The sequence below is a fragment of the Phodopus roborovskii genome, unplaced genomic scaffold, assembly GCF_943737965.1.
Source record: "Phodopus roborovskii unplaced genomic scaffold, PHOROB, whole genome shotgun sequence".
NCBI lineage: Eukaryota > Metazoa > Chordata > Mammalia > Rodentia > Cricetidae > Phodopus > Phodopus roborovskii.
Window position 1 is genome coordinate 7,769,090 of NW_026126514.1, and position 13,572 is coordinate 7,782,661.

Here is a 13,572-nt window from a genome sequence, read left to right on the forward strand (position 1 = left end):
ATCCAGCAGTTAGCAATATTTTAGAATGTGTATTATTTTCACCCACCAAAGGGGCATATTCATCATAGATACATTGTTTTTGGAATGTTAAATAGGGGAAAACAATAGGAAGGGTGTGGTCTAAAACATAACTCATGACTGTTCATATATCTTCAGTTCTCATAAATGATGGCTATGATAATCTTAATTGTTTTCTACATCGGGGCATACTCTATGCACAACTAAAACTTTGGATGCTGGCAATTTGTGATTTTGAAGCTGTTATTTCTCTTGAAAGGTAAGTCTTTTCATACTTACAATATTATATAAAATCGGGAAAAAAATAAAAAAGAAGCTTCCCCCTCACTATTGATAATGTTGTAGAAAGTGAGACTGTATTTATAAAGTTACACTAGAATTAGAATGACACTAAAATAAGCTTACTGGTCAAATAAAACTTTCTCATCTCAGTTGCTTTGCAAAATTTAGAGGTTGAAAAGATTTGAGAAGACTTTAATCCATGAATATTATGTTAAAAAGTTACTAGAATGGGCTTGAAGACATTTAGGCTGCAGCTATTTTGAAGTCAAGTCACTAGACAACTGTCATTAAGTTTTAAAATAATGACAAAATATTTATTGTTTCTTTCATTGTTATGTACAGTATCCAACTCAGTGGAAGTAAAACCTTGTGTTTGGAACTCTTGAGTTCATTTTGTTTAGTATAGTAAAAGAAAATCTAATACTATTTAGCCAACAAGATAAGGAAGAGGCACAAATTGAAAGTCATACAAGCCAAAAAGCCAGCTTAAAATATATATTTTAATTGAATAATTGTCTTTCTATCCAATGACTCACTCACTGGAATGGAAGTTGTTACTGACAACTAAGGAAGGCTGAGAATGGGGGAAAACACCAACTAATTATCCAATACCAAGTGATCAGCCTTGAAAATATACATACACAAAACATTATACAGACTGAAAAGTTATTTTTAGGAATATATATGATATGTATTCATATATGCAGATAATATACATATATGTAGAAAATAACAATAAAGAAAGAGACCATGATTTTGAAAGAACAAAGAGGAGAATATGGCAGGGTTTGGAGAGCAGAAAGGGAAGTGAGAAATGATATAATTATATTATAACCTCAAAAATGAAAGAAAAACATGAAAGTTTTCAGAGTTAAAAAAGTCATGCTCCCTGTGCTGCCTAGCAGACAGCTATGGAGTAAGAACTTTGAACTTGAGGAGTAACAGAGTAGGCCTTTGAGGACCACACTGGTTTTCTTTGGGGCTAGGGAGGCAGAGTGACGTTTGGGATATAAAGTGAGCAAGTGAGTAGAAGGACCTTTGCTATCTATCAGTCAGGGCTTCCTTGGGTATGAGGTCAGTATGCATTCTGTAATATGTATTTTCCTTGTCTTGAGGAAGCACTGAATAGAGTAAGTTTAAGGTCATCCCCACACTAACAATCACTTGACTATAAGAGAGAAATCATTATTTATTTGATATTGAAAAGCTAAAATATTAAGAATATCTGATTGCAGTTGACTTATGTATTGCATTAGCTTTTTTATAATTGAAGAATAATTGAATAAAATTTAAGTTTCTAAAAAATTTGCTTTTTTTATTTTTTTTTTTTTAGAACTGCTACTTTGGCTTATATAAATATTGGCCTCATTTATCTACTACACCTGGATAATTACACTGAAGCCTTTTGGCGATTTTCTGAGGCAATTAGAGTTGATCCTTTGTATATTCGAAGCTATATTTGTAGAGCAGAAACCTATCATAAGGTATTTAAGACTTGAGGATCTTGAATTTAAAAAATACTTTAATTGTTTAGATATTTATCCAATGTAATTTATAATATATGAATGTAATCTTTTTTTTCCAGTTAACCATAGAGGCTTATGGATTTATAAGCAATAGCCATTAAGCAGATACAGTTAACTATTATTAGTTACTTACAAAGCCTCTTCTTATGAAGTGTCCATTTTCATTTTTATAACATCTTTAGCACATGTTTTATACATTTATTACAAAACAGCATACAGCTATTGTAGTTAATGTATTTTATACAAAGAAGAATAAATGATGAGAAGTTTCTGAAAGTCAGTAGCTTCAAAGATGCTTGTAGTTTTATTTTGTGGGGGAAGCTACTGTTAATCTTTTAGAATATGTTGCTCTATGTATGTATGTTGAATGTACTGGTAAGTGTGTCGGTTCATAGAATTGGGTGTGTATATAGAATGCTGCCTTAGGGTTTCTATTGTGAAAAGACACCATGACGACAGCATTTTCAATTAACAGCTTTTCTTGGGTTTCAGAAGAGATTTTGAACTTTGACTTTTGAATATATTGGAAATGTAAGACAGTGAGGAATTTTGGAGTCAGACTAAATGCCTTTTGTATTATGACATGGGACCAGGTGTGTAGAGCTGTGGATGGAATGCCATGGTTTAAATGTAAAATTTCTCCCACAAGTTTATATGTTTAGACACTTGGTTCCCCTTTTGGTGGGGCTGTTTTAGGAGATTGCATCTTAAGGAGGTGAAACCTCCCTAGAGAAAGTGCATCACTACATGGTTCTTTGTGTTTTATATCCTACCCCCACTTCCTGTCAGGCCTGAGCTGCTTGGCCTGTTGAGTTGAGAGGTATCACAGCCTTAAGCTCCCATCACCAGGCAGCCTGCTTCTGGATGTTCTCCACCATGAGAGACTCCACCATGAGTTATGTTTTCAAACCAAATTCCTCTTAAGTATTAGATCACAGCACCATAGCTGGATAGTTGGTATGTCAATGTGAACATGCTACTAGTTCATTGATTGTGCAGCTGGAGCAAGGGCAGCTTAAGAAGTTCCACAGAAATTCTTGAATTTTTGTAAACACACTCTGTCTCTTCGGATGTCCTCTTAATTCTACCCATTATTTCTTCTAATAGTTTGTGCTATTTCAGTTCCCTTTATTGCCGTGTATAAATGGTTTCTGGCATTCTTTCAGCAGGACCCTACCACCTACTTATGGCAGTTCTCCATTGTTTGGGTTAATTTTTCTGGATTTGTGTAAGTGCTCCATTGGCAATGTCTTCAGTGGTGGTTGATTTTTGTCTTTGAATATATGGGAATTTACATTATGGTTCTGTGACCATTAATAAGCATGGAGTTAATGTTTACTTTCCGTGTGAGTCTTAAATGGGCTTCTTATACTGTTTTTATATTTTGTTTTATCCATTTATATTCAGTGATTCATTTTATTTCAAGTCTGTTTTTCCACCTTATTTTTAAAGAGGAATTTACTTTTACTTCTAACCTTTTGTATGCTAGTTTATTAAGTATGTGAAATTTGGTGAAATAGGTGTTAGAAGGTTGAGGGAGAAAAATTGAAAAGTTATGTCAAAGAGAAACATACACATGAAGGGGTTACTTTTGCTGTTTATTCATTATAAAACTCGAAGACAAATATGAGATTAGAACTCAAGCCAATGCCACAGCTAGGATGCAACTACCTGTCTTTTGTCTCTGAAAAGTGGGCCAGCCTTTAGCCCCACCTATTCTGAGGGCCACTCTCTTCCTTGATCCTCCAAGAACTAGTTCTATTCTGACCAGCTGAATGTGAACTCTGCTCTCAAGCCAAATGCCCTATATAATTGGATAATGGACCATGACAATAACAGAATTCCTGTAACATATGCATATTACAGTATATCTCATAAATGAGTGTAAATTGATATGTGAATGAATATTTATAACTGTTCTTTAAAGTTAAAGATAAATAATTAAAAAGGCAAAGATATTGCATAATAAGACTTCTTTTTGATTTTGTGTATTATATTTGCTTTGGTGAGTTAAGAAAGTTGTATACTTTGTGTATTTATACACACACACGCACACACACACACACATCCACACACACATAGAACAACCAATGAAAAAGAGGCCATGAATTTGATATATGTGAGAGTTTGGAGGATAGAAAGTAAAGGGGAAATTATATAATTATATTATAATCTGAAAAAAAAACAATGGAAAACAAGCAGAAAGGAAAATAAAGTATATTTGGATAAATTTCTACAAAATTTCTGCAAGAAATTGTGGGAGGAGATGAACATCAAAAAGAAGGTGATTGCTTCAACTGTCATACACATTTTTATTTATTGTTCAACAGCTTCACAAATTCAAAAGGGCAGTATGTGAATTATCTCGTGCTATTCACCTCCAGCCGGATGGAATTCAGTTATATATAATGAGGTATGAGCACAGAAATTGGATTCTTCTTGGGATAACTGGACATAGTAGCAAACTTTTGGGTTCCCACTATTTTTACTTCTTTATCTTATATTTAATCTCCAAACAATGTCTACCTCTCAACAATTATTTCTTATATTTTGGTTGTGAGCCTAGCCTTTAATGGCTGATCCATCTCTCCAGCCCTCAACATTTATTTCTTGCTTTTAGTTAAATGGTAAGATAACCGTATCATTTTCTTTGCTGTACTCTTACACTAAAGTACTGTTTCTGAGAGTGAGGTGACTTGCTATGTAGATAGCCCATGTCTTGTTAGAGTAATCTTTTAAACATTTGTTCTGTTTTTATCCACAGTACTAAATAGAACCCTCTGCCAATTCAATGAAAAAAAGTGACACTCAAAATTGTATTTCAGATTTGGTAGAATTTGCTATAGAGACTTGTAAGATATCATTACAAAAAATATAGTATCTCCAGATTAATATGCCTGGGAAACTGCAATGGGACATATTTTCTGATAATATGTATTTTGTGTTCAGAAATTATATAAATACTTCTGCCCTTTCTGTTATGTGACCTTTATTTTAGTGTCACATTTCCTAAATTGTTTCTTTCATCATAACTCCATGTTAATTTGTCTTCTTGGACTTTAAAAAAAACTGCTTAATTTTTCCAGGCATGGTGGTACATTCCTTTAATCCCAGGACTTGGAGGCAAAGACAGAGATGCAGGGAGAGAGAGAGAGAGAGAGAGAGAGAGAGAGAGAGAGAGAGAGAGAGAGAGAGAGAGAGAGAAGAGAGGCAGACAGGTAGAGAGAGGCAGAGATAGACAGAGAGACAGAGAGAGACATGCAGAAAGAGAAAAGGGCAGAGAGAGGGAGGATCTTTCAGAGTTCAAGGTCAGCTTAGTCTACTTAGCAAGTTCCAAGACAGCCAGCACTACATAGAGAGTCCCTGTCTCAAAATACCAAAAGTCAAAACCAAACAAACCACTCTGTAATTTTAAGATTGATATTATGTATGGTTATATAAATGGGTGAAAGTTTTATAATTAAAAAGTTAGTTAACATTATTAACTTTTCTTTCAAGTACTTATTTTGATGAATTAGTGCTTAACATTGTATAGGACATTTACATCGCCCCCTCTAAGGCTCAAGGATTATCATGGAAGAGCTAGGTGGAAAGACTTTGAGATCTGGAAGTGAGGGAGAAGGGCTGTGACATGCTATCTTCTGGGCATGGCACAGCCATTGCAGCCCCAGTCTCACAGCAGGTGTGGCTACCTGCAGTGATCCCACACAAGACTGGGCAGTCAACAGTCAGTCGTGATCTAGAGGGATTCAAAGGGCCTGTTTTACCCTGCTGAACTAAATTGGCTATTGATGGATTCTGGGGGGAAAGCAAATCATTTGTTGCAGTTGGGTACCCAACCAAGGAACCCATGTTTCAATGAGTTTTAAACCCATGGTGAGATGGAGGATGCTGGTTAAACTCAGCAAGTCTCAGAACAACAGCAAAGCAGAGAAAGATTGAGTGTGAGATGGGGACATTAGAAGGGTGGTAAAATAGGGGTAAAGGGAGATGAGAAAAGTGTGGGGTCATAATAATCAGAACTTACAGTATACATGCATGAAACTGTCAAAGAATAAGTCCAATTAAAGTTTTTAAAGCCTACAGAATAAATACCCATTCTCTGCTTGGAATAAAAGCTGTCATTTCTTCTAGGGGACAGTACCTTCTTATGATGAAGTGTTATGATCTTGCAAAGCTTACTATTTATCAAGTATCAGAAATGAACAAAGGTAAATACAACTAATTAAAAATAAAAATGTTTAAGAAATATTTCTCCATTTTTTTTTTTTTTTTTTGCTATTTGTAATACCAGTGCATTACTATTGATAGCATGAAGAGACAAAGATTTTGAAACTTCACTGTACTTTTACATAATCAACTTGTAGAATGATTCATAGTTTGGACAATTTTGTGAAAGAGCACTCACTATATGATATACCAGGCTTATGATTTTACCATTTTTAGTTTGTAATTATACTAACTTTTTACTTTATATATAGAAAGTTTGGTGTGGTGTTGATTTGTCATTTTGTGTTGCAAAAATTATATGGTACTTTGCAATGCCCTTAAAATGATTATATTCTAACTGGGATAGACATGTAAAATATAAAATAAGTAAATAAAAAATGATCATATTATAAACCTTTGCTACCTGGCAGGGGTCCTGATAAGCTTGCCTTTGCTTTCAGGTCTCATTGAGCTGACGCCAATACAGCAAGCACTCATTTACTCATTTTGTGAAAACCATGACAAGGCTATTCAAGTCTTGGAAGGGGTCACAGTCAATAGACCAGAGATCTCCACTTATGCACTCTTGGCAAAAGCCCTAATGAAGGCCAAGAAAATCAAGGTGAAAAATCTGATGATTAATGCTTATTAAACTTAGATATGGAATTCATACAAGTATACTTACGGATGACATTGAAATATTTTTACAAAATGAAATGATAGTGTTTATATTTAAACTATTCATTTATCCTAATAAGTGTATCTGAATTTATTATGCAATATGTTGGTTTCCTATGAACCAAGATATGGGATTACCTTTTTAAAAATTCTGTTAAAACAGAGCTGCTAAAAATACTCTTGTGCCTGCCCATCCTGCTTCAGGAGATATTTCTGGGAGTAGATTGCTGGCCTGTGACACTGTGCTGTAATGCTATGCCAGGTTATTCTACCAGCTTTGTTGACTAGCTGACCAGGCTTTCTCTTTGACAATCTCACTCTGAGCTGGAGAGTCAGGATGAGCATGGTCCATTTTGTATTGATCAGTAACCTGTACTTTCTGTTCTGTCAGTTTCCTACACTTATTTTTGTCTCTCTTTTTACTATTTTACATATTTTAAAAATTGGTTCTCTGTAATCATCCTTGCCCGAGTACTGTATATTATCACATCATTTGTGGCTTCTACTGTGTCTTTTGGTGAGCAGACATCATCGGTGTTTTTGGGTGTATCTACTTTCAGTGTTACATTCAGGTGATTAAATTATTTTTAAGAAGTTTTTCCCATGTTAAGGTCATTAAACAATGATCCTATATTTTCTTAGAAAACTTCAAGTTGGACTTTTTCTATGAAAAGCTTTAAAAAGATAATTATTAAAATTTAAAATTCATTTTAACATACTTAAAACATAAGATATATAAAATTAGTAGGGCATGTAATATTTTTATTCAAGTATATACTTGCATAATTTTAAATGAAGCTAAACATTATATGTTTTCCAACACTGTCATTTAATTACAATTGCACCTCAGTTTTTGCCACTTTGTGACTTCTCCAGTTAACGCCCTTTTTTTTTCTTCTTATCACTAAAAGTATCAAATCTTGGAAATTTTCTATGCCAATTATCTTCAAGTCCTCCCGTGACACTTGTTATGATCTGGTTTCTAGCATCTTGTGGCAGATATATTGCATGCCCAAAATACAAACTGTGCCTTTCTGTGACCATAGTATAGATACAACATGTCATTGCCCTGACCGGTAGACCACAGCAGAGGTGATGGGATGTCATGCTGACCATAATTATGTTGCATTATATAGTGTTTTTGAGCAGAAGACTAAGAGAGATTCCCTCTGCTAGCCTTGGCAGAATAAAGACTGCTAGTTAGTAACTGATGATGGAGAAGGTCAAAGGCACAGAACTGCTATGGCCTATAGGACCTCAGGGAACTCCAACTGTCTGCTATACAGTGATAGGGAAACAGAAAAAATTCAACAATCCAAATGTTCTTGGAAAAAGATACTCTCCTGTCTGAGTCATTAGATGGCAATACTATGTTACTACTACCTCTGTGGCCTGTGGATCTTAGAACAGAAGACTTAGTTAATCTATTGCACAGATACCTCACCATGGAAACACGCTTTAAAGCCACTTTATTTTTCAGTGATAGGAAAAGAATACAAAATTTTGCATATGGATCTATGTTGTTACAATAATAAACACCTAAAAATGTGGCAGCATCCCTAAACTCAGCAGTAAGGTAGATGGATATGACTTATAACATCTAACCAAATCAGAGGATTGTAGACGTTTGTGGGTGTTGTTCTTTTTTTTTTTTTTTTTTTTGATACATTTTTTTTTGTCTGAAAGTAATGGTGTTTATCAATTTTTTTTTTGATTAACAAGAAACATAGCATATATGGGCACACATGAATTTACAACTACTGGAATGTAACTAAAGAACCTACACTCAGATCACTTGGAAAATGTTAGCATTTAATTAACCTCCCTGGGTGGTTCAAGCCACCAGGACACAAGCACCTCCAACACCCTTTATCTTCTCTTCAGCTCTTCTGCTGAAAAATTTGGCTTTCACGATGACAGGCTGCTTAGGGAGCTTCCCCTTTCCCAGAACTTTGTAGTAGCCCGATCGCACAACATCAATGATGGGAGTAGCTCCAGTCTTGTTCTTGGCAGCATTGACCCTAGTCTGCTCACTGACCAGTGTCCACAACTTATCCAGGTTGACTGTTGGGCAGAAGCTCTGGTTCCTCTTTAAGTGGTAATGCCTCATACCAACTTTCCCAAAGTAATCTGGATGGTATTTGTCGAAGTTGATCCTGTGGTGATGCATGCCTCCAGCATTCCCGCGGCCTCCTGGGTCTTGTGGTGTTTACCAATGTGACCGTGGCCATGGCTCACGTGGCCCTGGAGTTTCCGGGTCTTCCTCAGTCTGGATGGCATGGCGGTGGCAGAAAGGAAAGAGCGTGGGTGTTGTTCTTTAGTGAACCCAGAAGGAGTCAAAGAAGAGCAGGACTCTCATTTAAAAATGAGTGGGCATGGCTTTGTCCAATGGAGAAATGCTTGTAGAATATATGAAAGGTCTTCAAAGTTCTCAAGAAAACGACTTCTCTGGAAACCAGTATGGAAATATTGAGATATATAGATAGATACAGATAGACAGAAACAGTGTTAGATATAGAGACAGAGATATGATAGAGATAGAGAGATAATGATAGAGTCAGAAACATGATAAAGACAGAAAGATATAGAAATAGAGATAGAGACAGATGACAGAGATAAAGATAGAGACAGAGATAAAGATAGTGAGAGACAGATGGAGAGATAGATCTAGAAATAGAGACAGAGATAGAGATGCAGAGATATAGAGACAGAGATAGAAATTGAGCTAGATGGAGAGAAATAGACACATAGAGATGGAGATAAAAGGAAGAGTCTGTGTGTTGCCCTGAGCTTTGGGAGTCCTCTAGGGCTGTAGATTGAGCAACAGTTACCAAGAAGTCAGTGCTCTTAATCCTGGAGGGAAGCAAACGGATTCCTTTAGGAACAAAAATGATCTTGAAAGGTATTTCTCCCAATCAAGTGTCGAGGAGGCAGCTCAACTGGTATCATGTTTGCCTTTCTGTAGGAGCCAAACAGTTTCCAAATAAGCCATAGAATTTCTGGACCTGTGAACTTTCAGACAACTCACCCAATCAGAGGTGCTGTTGTCTTAGCTCCATTGTCTCAATATCTCTCAAGTTCATTTTCTTTCTTTATCTCATGGTCATTATCTTGGTTTGGAGCAACAGTGTTAAAGTCTTTCAGGCTCTTATCCACAACACCCATGGTACTGTTTTCAGGATACCAACATGACTTCCTTGTAAACCTCCACTCCAAGATACCCCCTGAGAAAATTTGGTAAAGTGGCCAAGAAGAGGAAGATGGGCAAAGAATGAGAAGCCTAAGTTGTGCTTGTTTTCATTGAAGTTGGGTGGAGGATTGAAATGGGCTCAGGGAGACAGTGAGGAGCTAGAGGTCCAAAGCAGCGAGGAAACGGGACAGAGGGAGATGAGATCAAGGATCAAGCTCTGACAATAAGGAAATACCCAACGATAGGAGAGGAAAGGATGAACATGGTTGTGAAATTGGTACACTGAATAGTATAAAGGAATGAAACGGAGAAGGAAATTTCAGTTTTCTGGTGGAAAGTCATGTGCTGAGGATGGAAGGTTGGATGTTGAGGTGGCTTGTCAGCTTGGAGGAGATGCTAAAGAGGAGCATGAAGACAATATGTTCAAGTCAAATCCCATGGCTGCCTTAACAATTTACTACAGTTTAGAAAGCAGAATGACATCAAATGTGTTTAAACTTTATATCCATGTTTAAATTCACATGATGATCTGTTAATTGGTAAATGACATCTGGAAAATTAAACTTCTTTATCATTAATAGGCTTCAACTCTTTTTATGAAGTTTATGTGGGTAACTTTTGGTGAAACTTGCTTTCTAGATCTAGTTGAATCCTACTAAGAGTAAAACAGACAAAAACGGGGGTTATTAAAATTATATCAGGTATCATGAATACTTCTGCTACCTACTAACTTTCCAGCATGACATTCAGGGTAATACCTAGGTAATTATTAATAAATGGACCACATGTTTAAGTCTGATGTTAGAATTTAGAAGTTGTAGCTACAAAAACCCATGTATGCAAGCCTGCTTGAGACCTGGTGTATAGGATGGTTGCTGGGTTCCTCCTCTGGGACAGGGTCTTCCAGTTGTATACTGACATTTGTGACATTATCAGATCTGTGTGCAGTTACATGATATGAGAGCCAAACTGTTAAGGGCTCTGAGTCCTCTTTACATTTAAGGTTGTGATGTTGAACAAATAGCCAGCAAAAACATTCCCTTCACCTTTTTGTTCTTATTCCCATAGGAATCTGTGAGAATATTTAAGAAAGCTTTGGAAATGTATTCGAGTTCTGACAAAGGACCGATTGCCACTAATGTTTTAGCAGAGTGTCTGTATAACCTGGGTCTTTGTTACATGGAGGAAGGCAACTTACAAATGGTATATGTGTGCTTAGAAGCAGAGATTATTATTTGTGACTTTCCAAACTTGCTTATAGCAGTATTGTTTCTGAGGACTACCTACAATAATGCAAGACGTCAACTGACCAAGTCTGTTTTTAAAGATTGGCTTATAACAGGCAGTCTGCACCCTTAATTCCCTTGAACTGTTTAAAATTAAATATAATTTTATTTGATACTAATTTTCTAATAGTATTTTAAAGCTAATATGTATTCCTCACAAATAATAAATCTAACTATAGGAAACTATTGTAGCAAAATAATAGCATCATACCAACTTGATTTGTTAGACTGTAAGTAGTTAAATTGAGTGTTTTAATATGCTGCAGACTAAATTGATAATGATCAGAACACCCTTTTATTCTCTTTATTGATATATGAAGGATTCAAATCAGATTTCAATTGGTTAGCATGACTAGATAATTGTGGCACTCTTTTATCCTGAAACTGAACAACTATGTCTGTGCTATAGTTCTTGGCTCATAAAGGAGAAATCAATGCCACTGTGTGTGGTTTCTTTGAATTAATGACATCCAAAGGATAATGATTGAAATTCAACCTCAAAATACTGTTATCTAACAACATGGACTATGTGGATGTTTATCTGGAAGTAATGGGACCTTTAATTATAAGTCTGACTTATTTCTGAGGATTATACTTGCTTGTTCCACAAGGGTCTTTGGGAGAATGCACTTTAAATAGCTCCTCTCCCCAAAAGAACCCTCTACTGAAGCTTTTCAATAATGGTTCCACACCTTATTAATCTTCTGAATTCATTGCATCCTGTCACTAAGTGTTATGTGCTTCAATATATTCTTCCAGGCTTTTGACTCTTTTACAAAGGCTGTGAAAGCAAATCCTGAATTTGCAGAAGCCTTTTATCATCGGGGACTTTGTAAAGTAAAACTCAACAAAGATAACTCAATTCTGGATTTTAATCGGGCAATTACCCTCAATCCCAGACATTACCAGGTATTTAAATAAAAGACATCAGTGATTTTGAGGATATGTTAGTTTTGGTGAAATTATTAAAGGGTTTGTATGTAATTTGATATTAAAAGGAAGCTCTCTGCCTCCTTCCTTCTCCTCTTTCTCCTGTTCCACTCCTCCCTTTTTCTCCATTTTTCTTGTTTGTTTGTTTATTTTGAGACAGTATGTTATGGAGCATAGAATAGCCTTGAACTCACTATGTAGCAGAGAGTAATCTTGAACTCGTGGCACTTCTACCTTTGCCTTTCAAGTTTAGAGCTGTGCATTTTTTGTCATATCTGACAGCAATTAACTATATTTTAACAATCCATTTTTTTGTATTTCTCTTTGAAATAAAATAAAAGTACTACTTTTAATGTAGATGCTATATTTGTAAAATTTTTGTATTTCTCTTTGGAACAAAAGTATTACTTTTACCATACATGCTATATTTGTAGAAATATTTTGAAAATTGTGATATATGTAAATATTCAAAATGCATTAATTTATTTGTTAGTGATTTTAATATATATGCTTTTATATCAATGGATTTTGCCTCCTAATACATGTAAGGGACAACAAAGAATTTAGTAGATGGAATTTGACTGGGTCTTGATCTTAGTTGTGTCTTAAATTTGAGTTGACTAAATACCAGATAATTTTACAGAATTATTAGTAACCATCCTAGACAAATAGCATCTGTGGAGTTATGTAGGACAATGTCTTTTTTTTTTTTCACATGAGAATCATGCTAAAGGAAATGGGGTAAGGGATTACGATGTACACAACTTGGTTTTTGGTAGTTTAGGGGAAAAATGGAGAAATCAAACACAGTAAGTTATACACTAACGATTACTGAATCCAAGCAGTAGCCACAAGTAGGATCCCTATAAAATTATTTTAATTAGCTGCATGTTTAATTTTTTTAGTGAAAAGAAATGGAAATAATTGGTGATTTTACTACAACATGTATCTCTGCTTTTCTCCTTCTCTGAAAAGGCATATTTAAGCCGAGTAGCCTATTATGGTTTAAAGGGCAGATACTCCAAAGCAATTCTGAATTGTAATGAGGCCATCAGACTTTATCCTGAGAGTGTCCGTGCCTACATCTGCAGGGGAGTTCTAAAATACTACAACAGGGTAAGCCATTCCTGCCAATTTTACAAAGACTTTGGAGCTCAGACTCTGCTTGTTAACTGGGCACTTGCTTCCTATATTTCCTCAGATATATGACTTGAGTTTGTTCTATTTATATAATTGTGATGTTCCCTGTTTTTTTATTTTTGGACTTAATCTTTGACTATATATGATGCATAATATTCTCCCATAATTTATACTTAATTACTTGATTGTTGAACATTTGGAATGTTCATTTATTTCACTATTCATTTTAAATAATGCATTTTTATGTAATGAGAACAAAATTTCCTAACTAGAAACTCCTGGGCAAAAGATTATTATATCTGATGGTGTGTGG

The 13,572-nt window shown here is 35.4% G+C and overlaps 1 protein-coding gene and 1 pseudogene across 1 annotated transcript in view; one reads left to right on the forward strand and one right to left on the reverse strand.

The window, feature by feature from the left end:
* Ttc6 (tetratricopeptide repeat domain 6) overlaps positions 1-13,572 on the forward strand; it is a 164,202-nt gene that overhangs the window by 127,256 nt on the left and 23,374 nt on the right. The window contains exons 17-24 of the mRNA XM_051196046.1: positions 157-277; positions 1,634-1,784; positions 4,157-4,239; positions 5,961-6,037; positions 6,497-6,657; positions 10,972-11,106; positions 11,949-12,098; positions 13,095-13,235. Coding sequence (XP_051052003.1) covers positions 157-277; positions 1,634-1,784; positions 4,157-4,239; positions 5,961-6,037; positions 6,497-6,657; positions 10,972-11,106; positions 11,949-12,098; positions 13,095-13,235 — 1,019 coding nt within the window. The remainder of the gene's footprint in view (positions 1-156; positions 278-1,633; positions 1,785-4,156; positions 4,240-5,960; positions 6,038-6,496; positions 6,658-10,971; positions 11,107-11,948; positions 12,099-13,094; positions 13,236-13,572) is intronic.
* On the reverse strand, positions 8,509-9,010 carry LOC127230613 (60S ribosomal protein L27a-like; annotated as a pseudogene).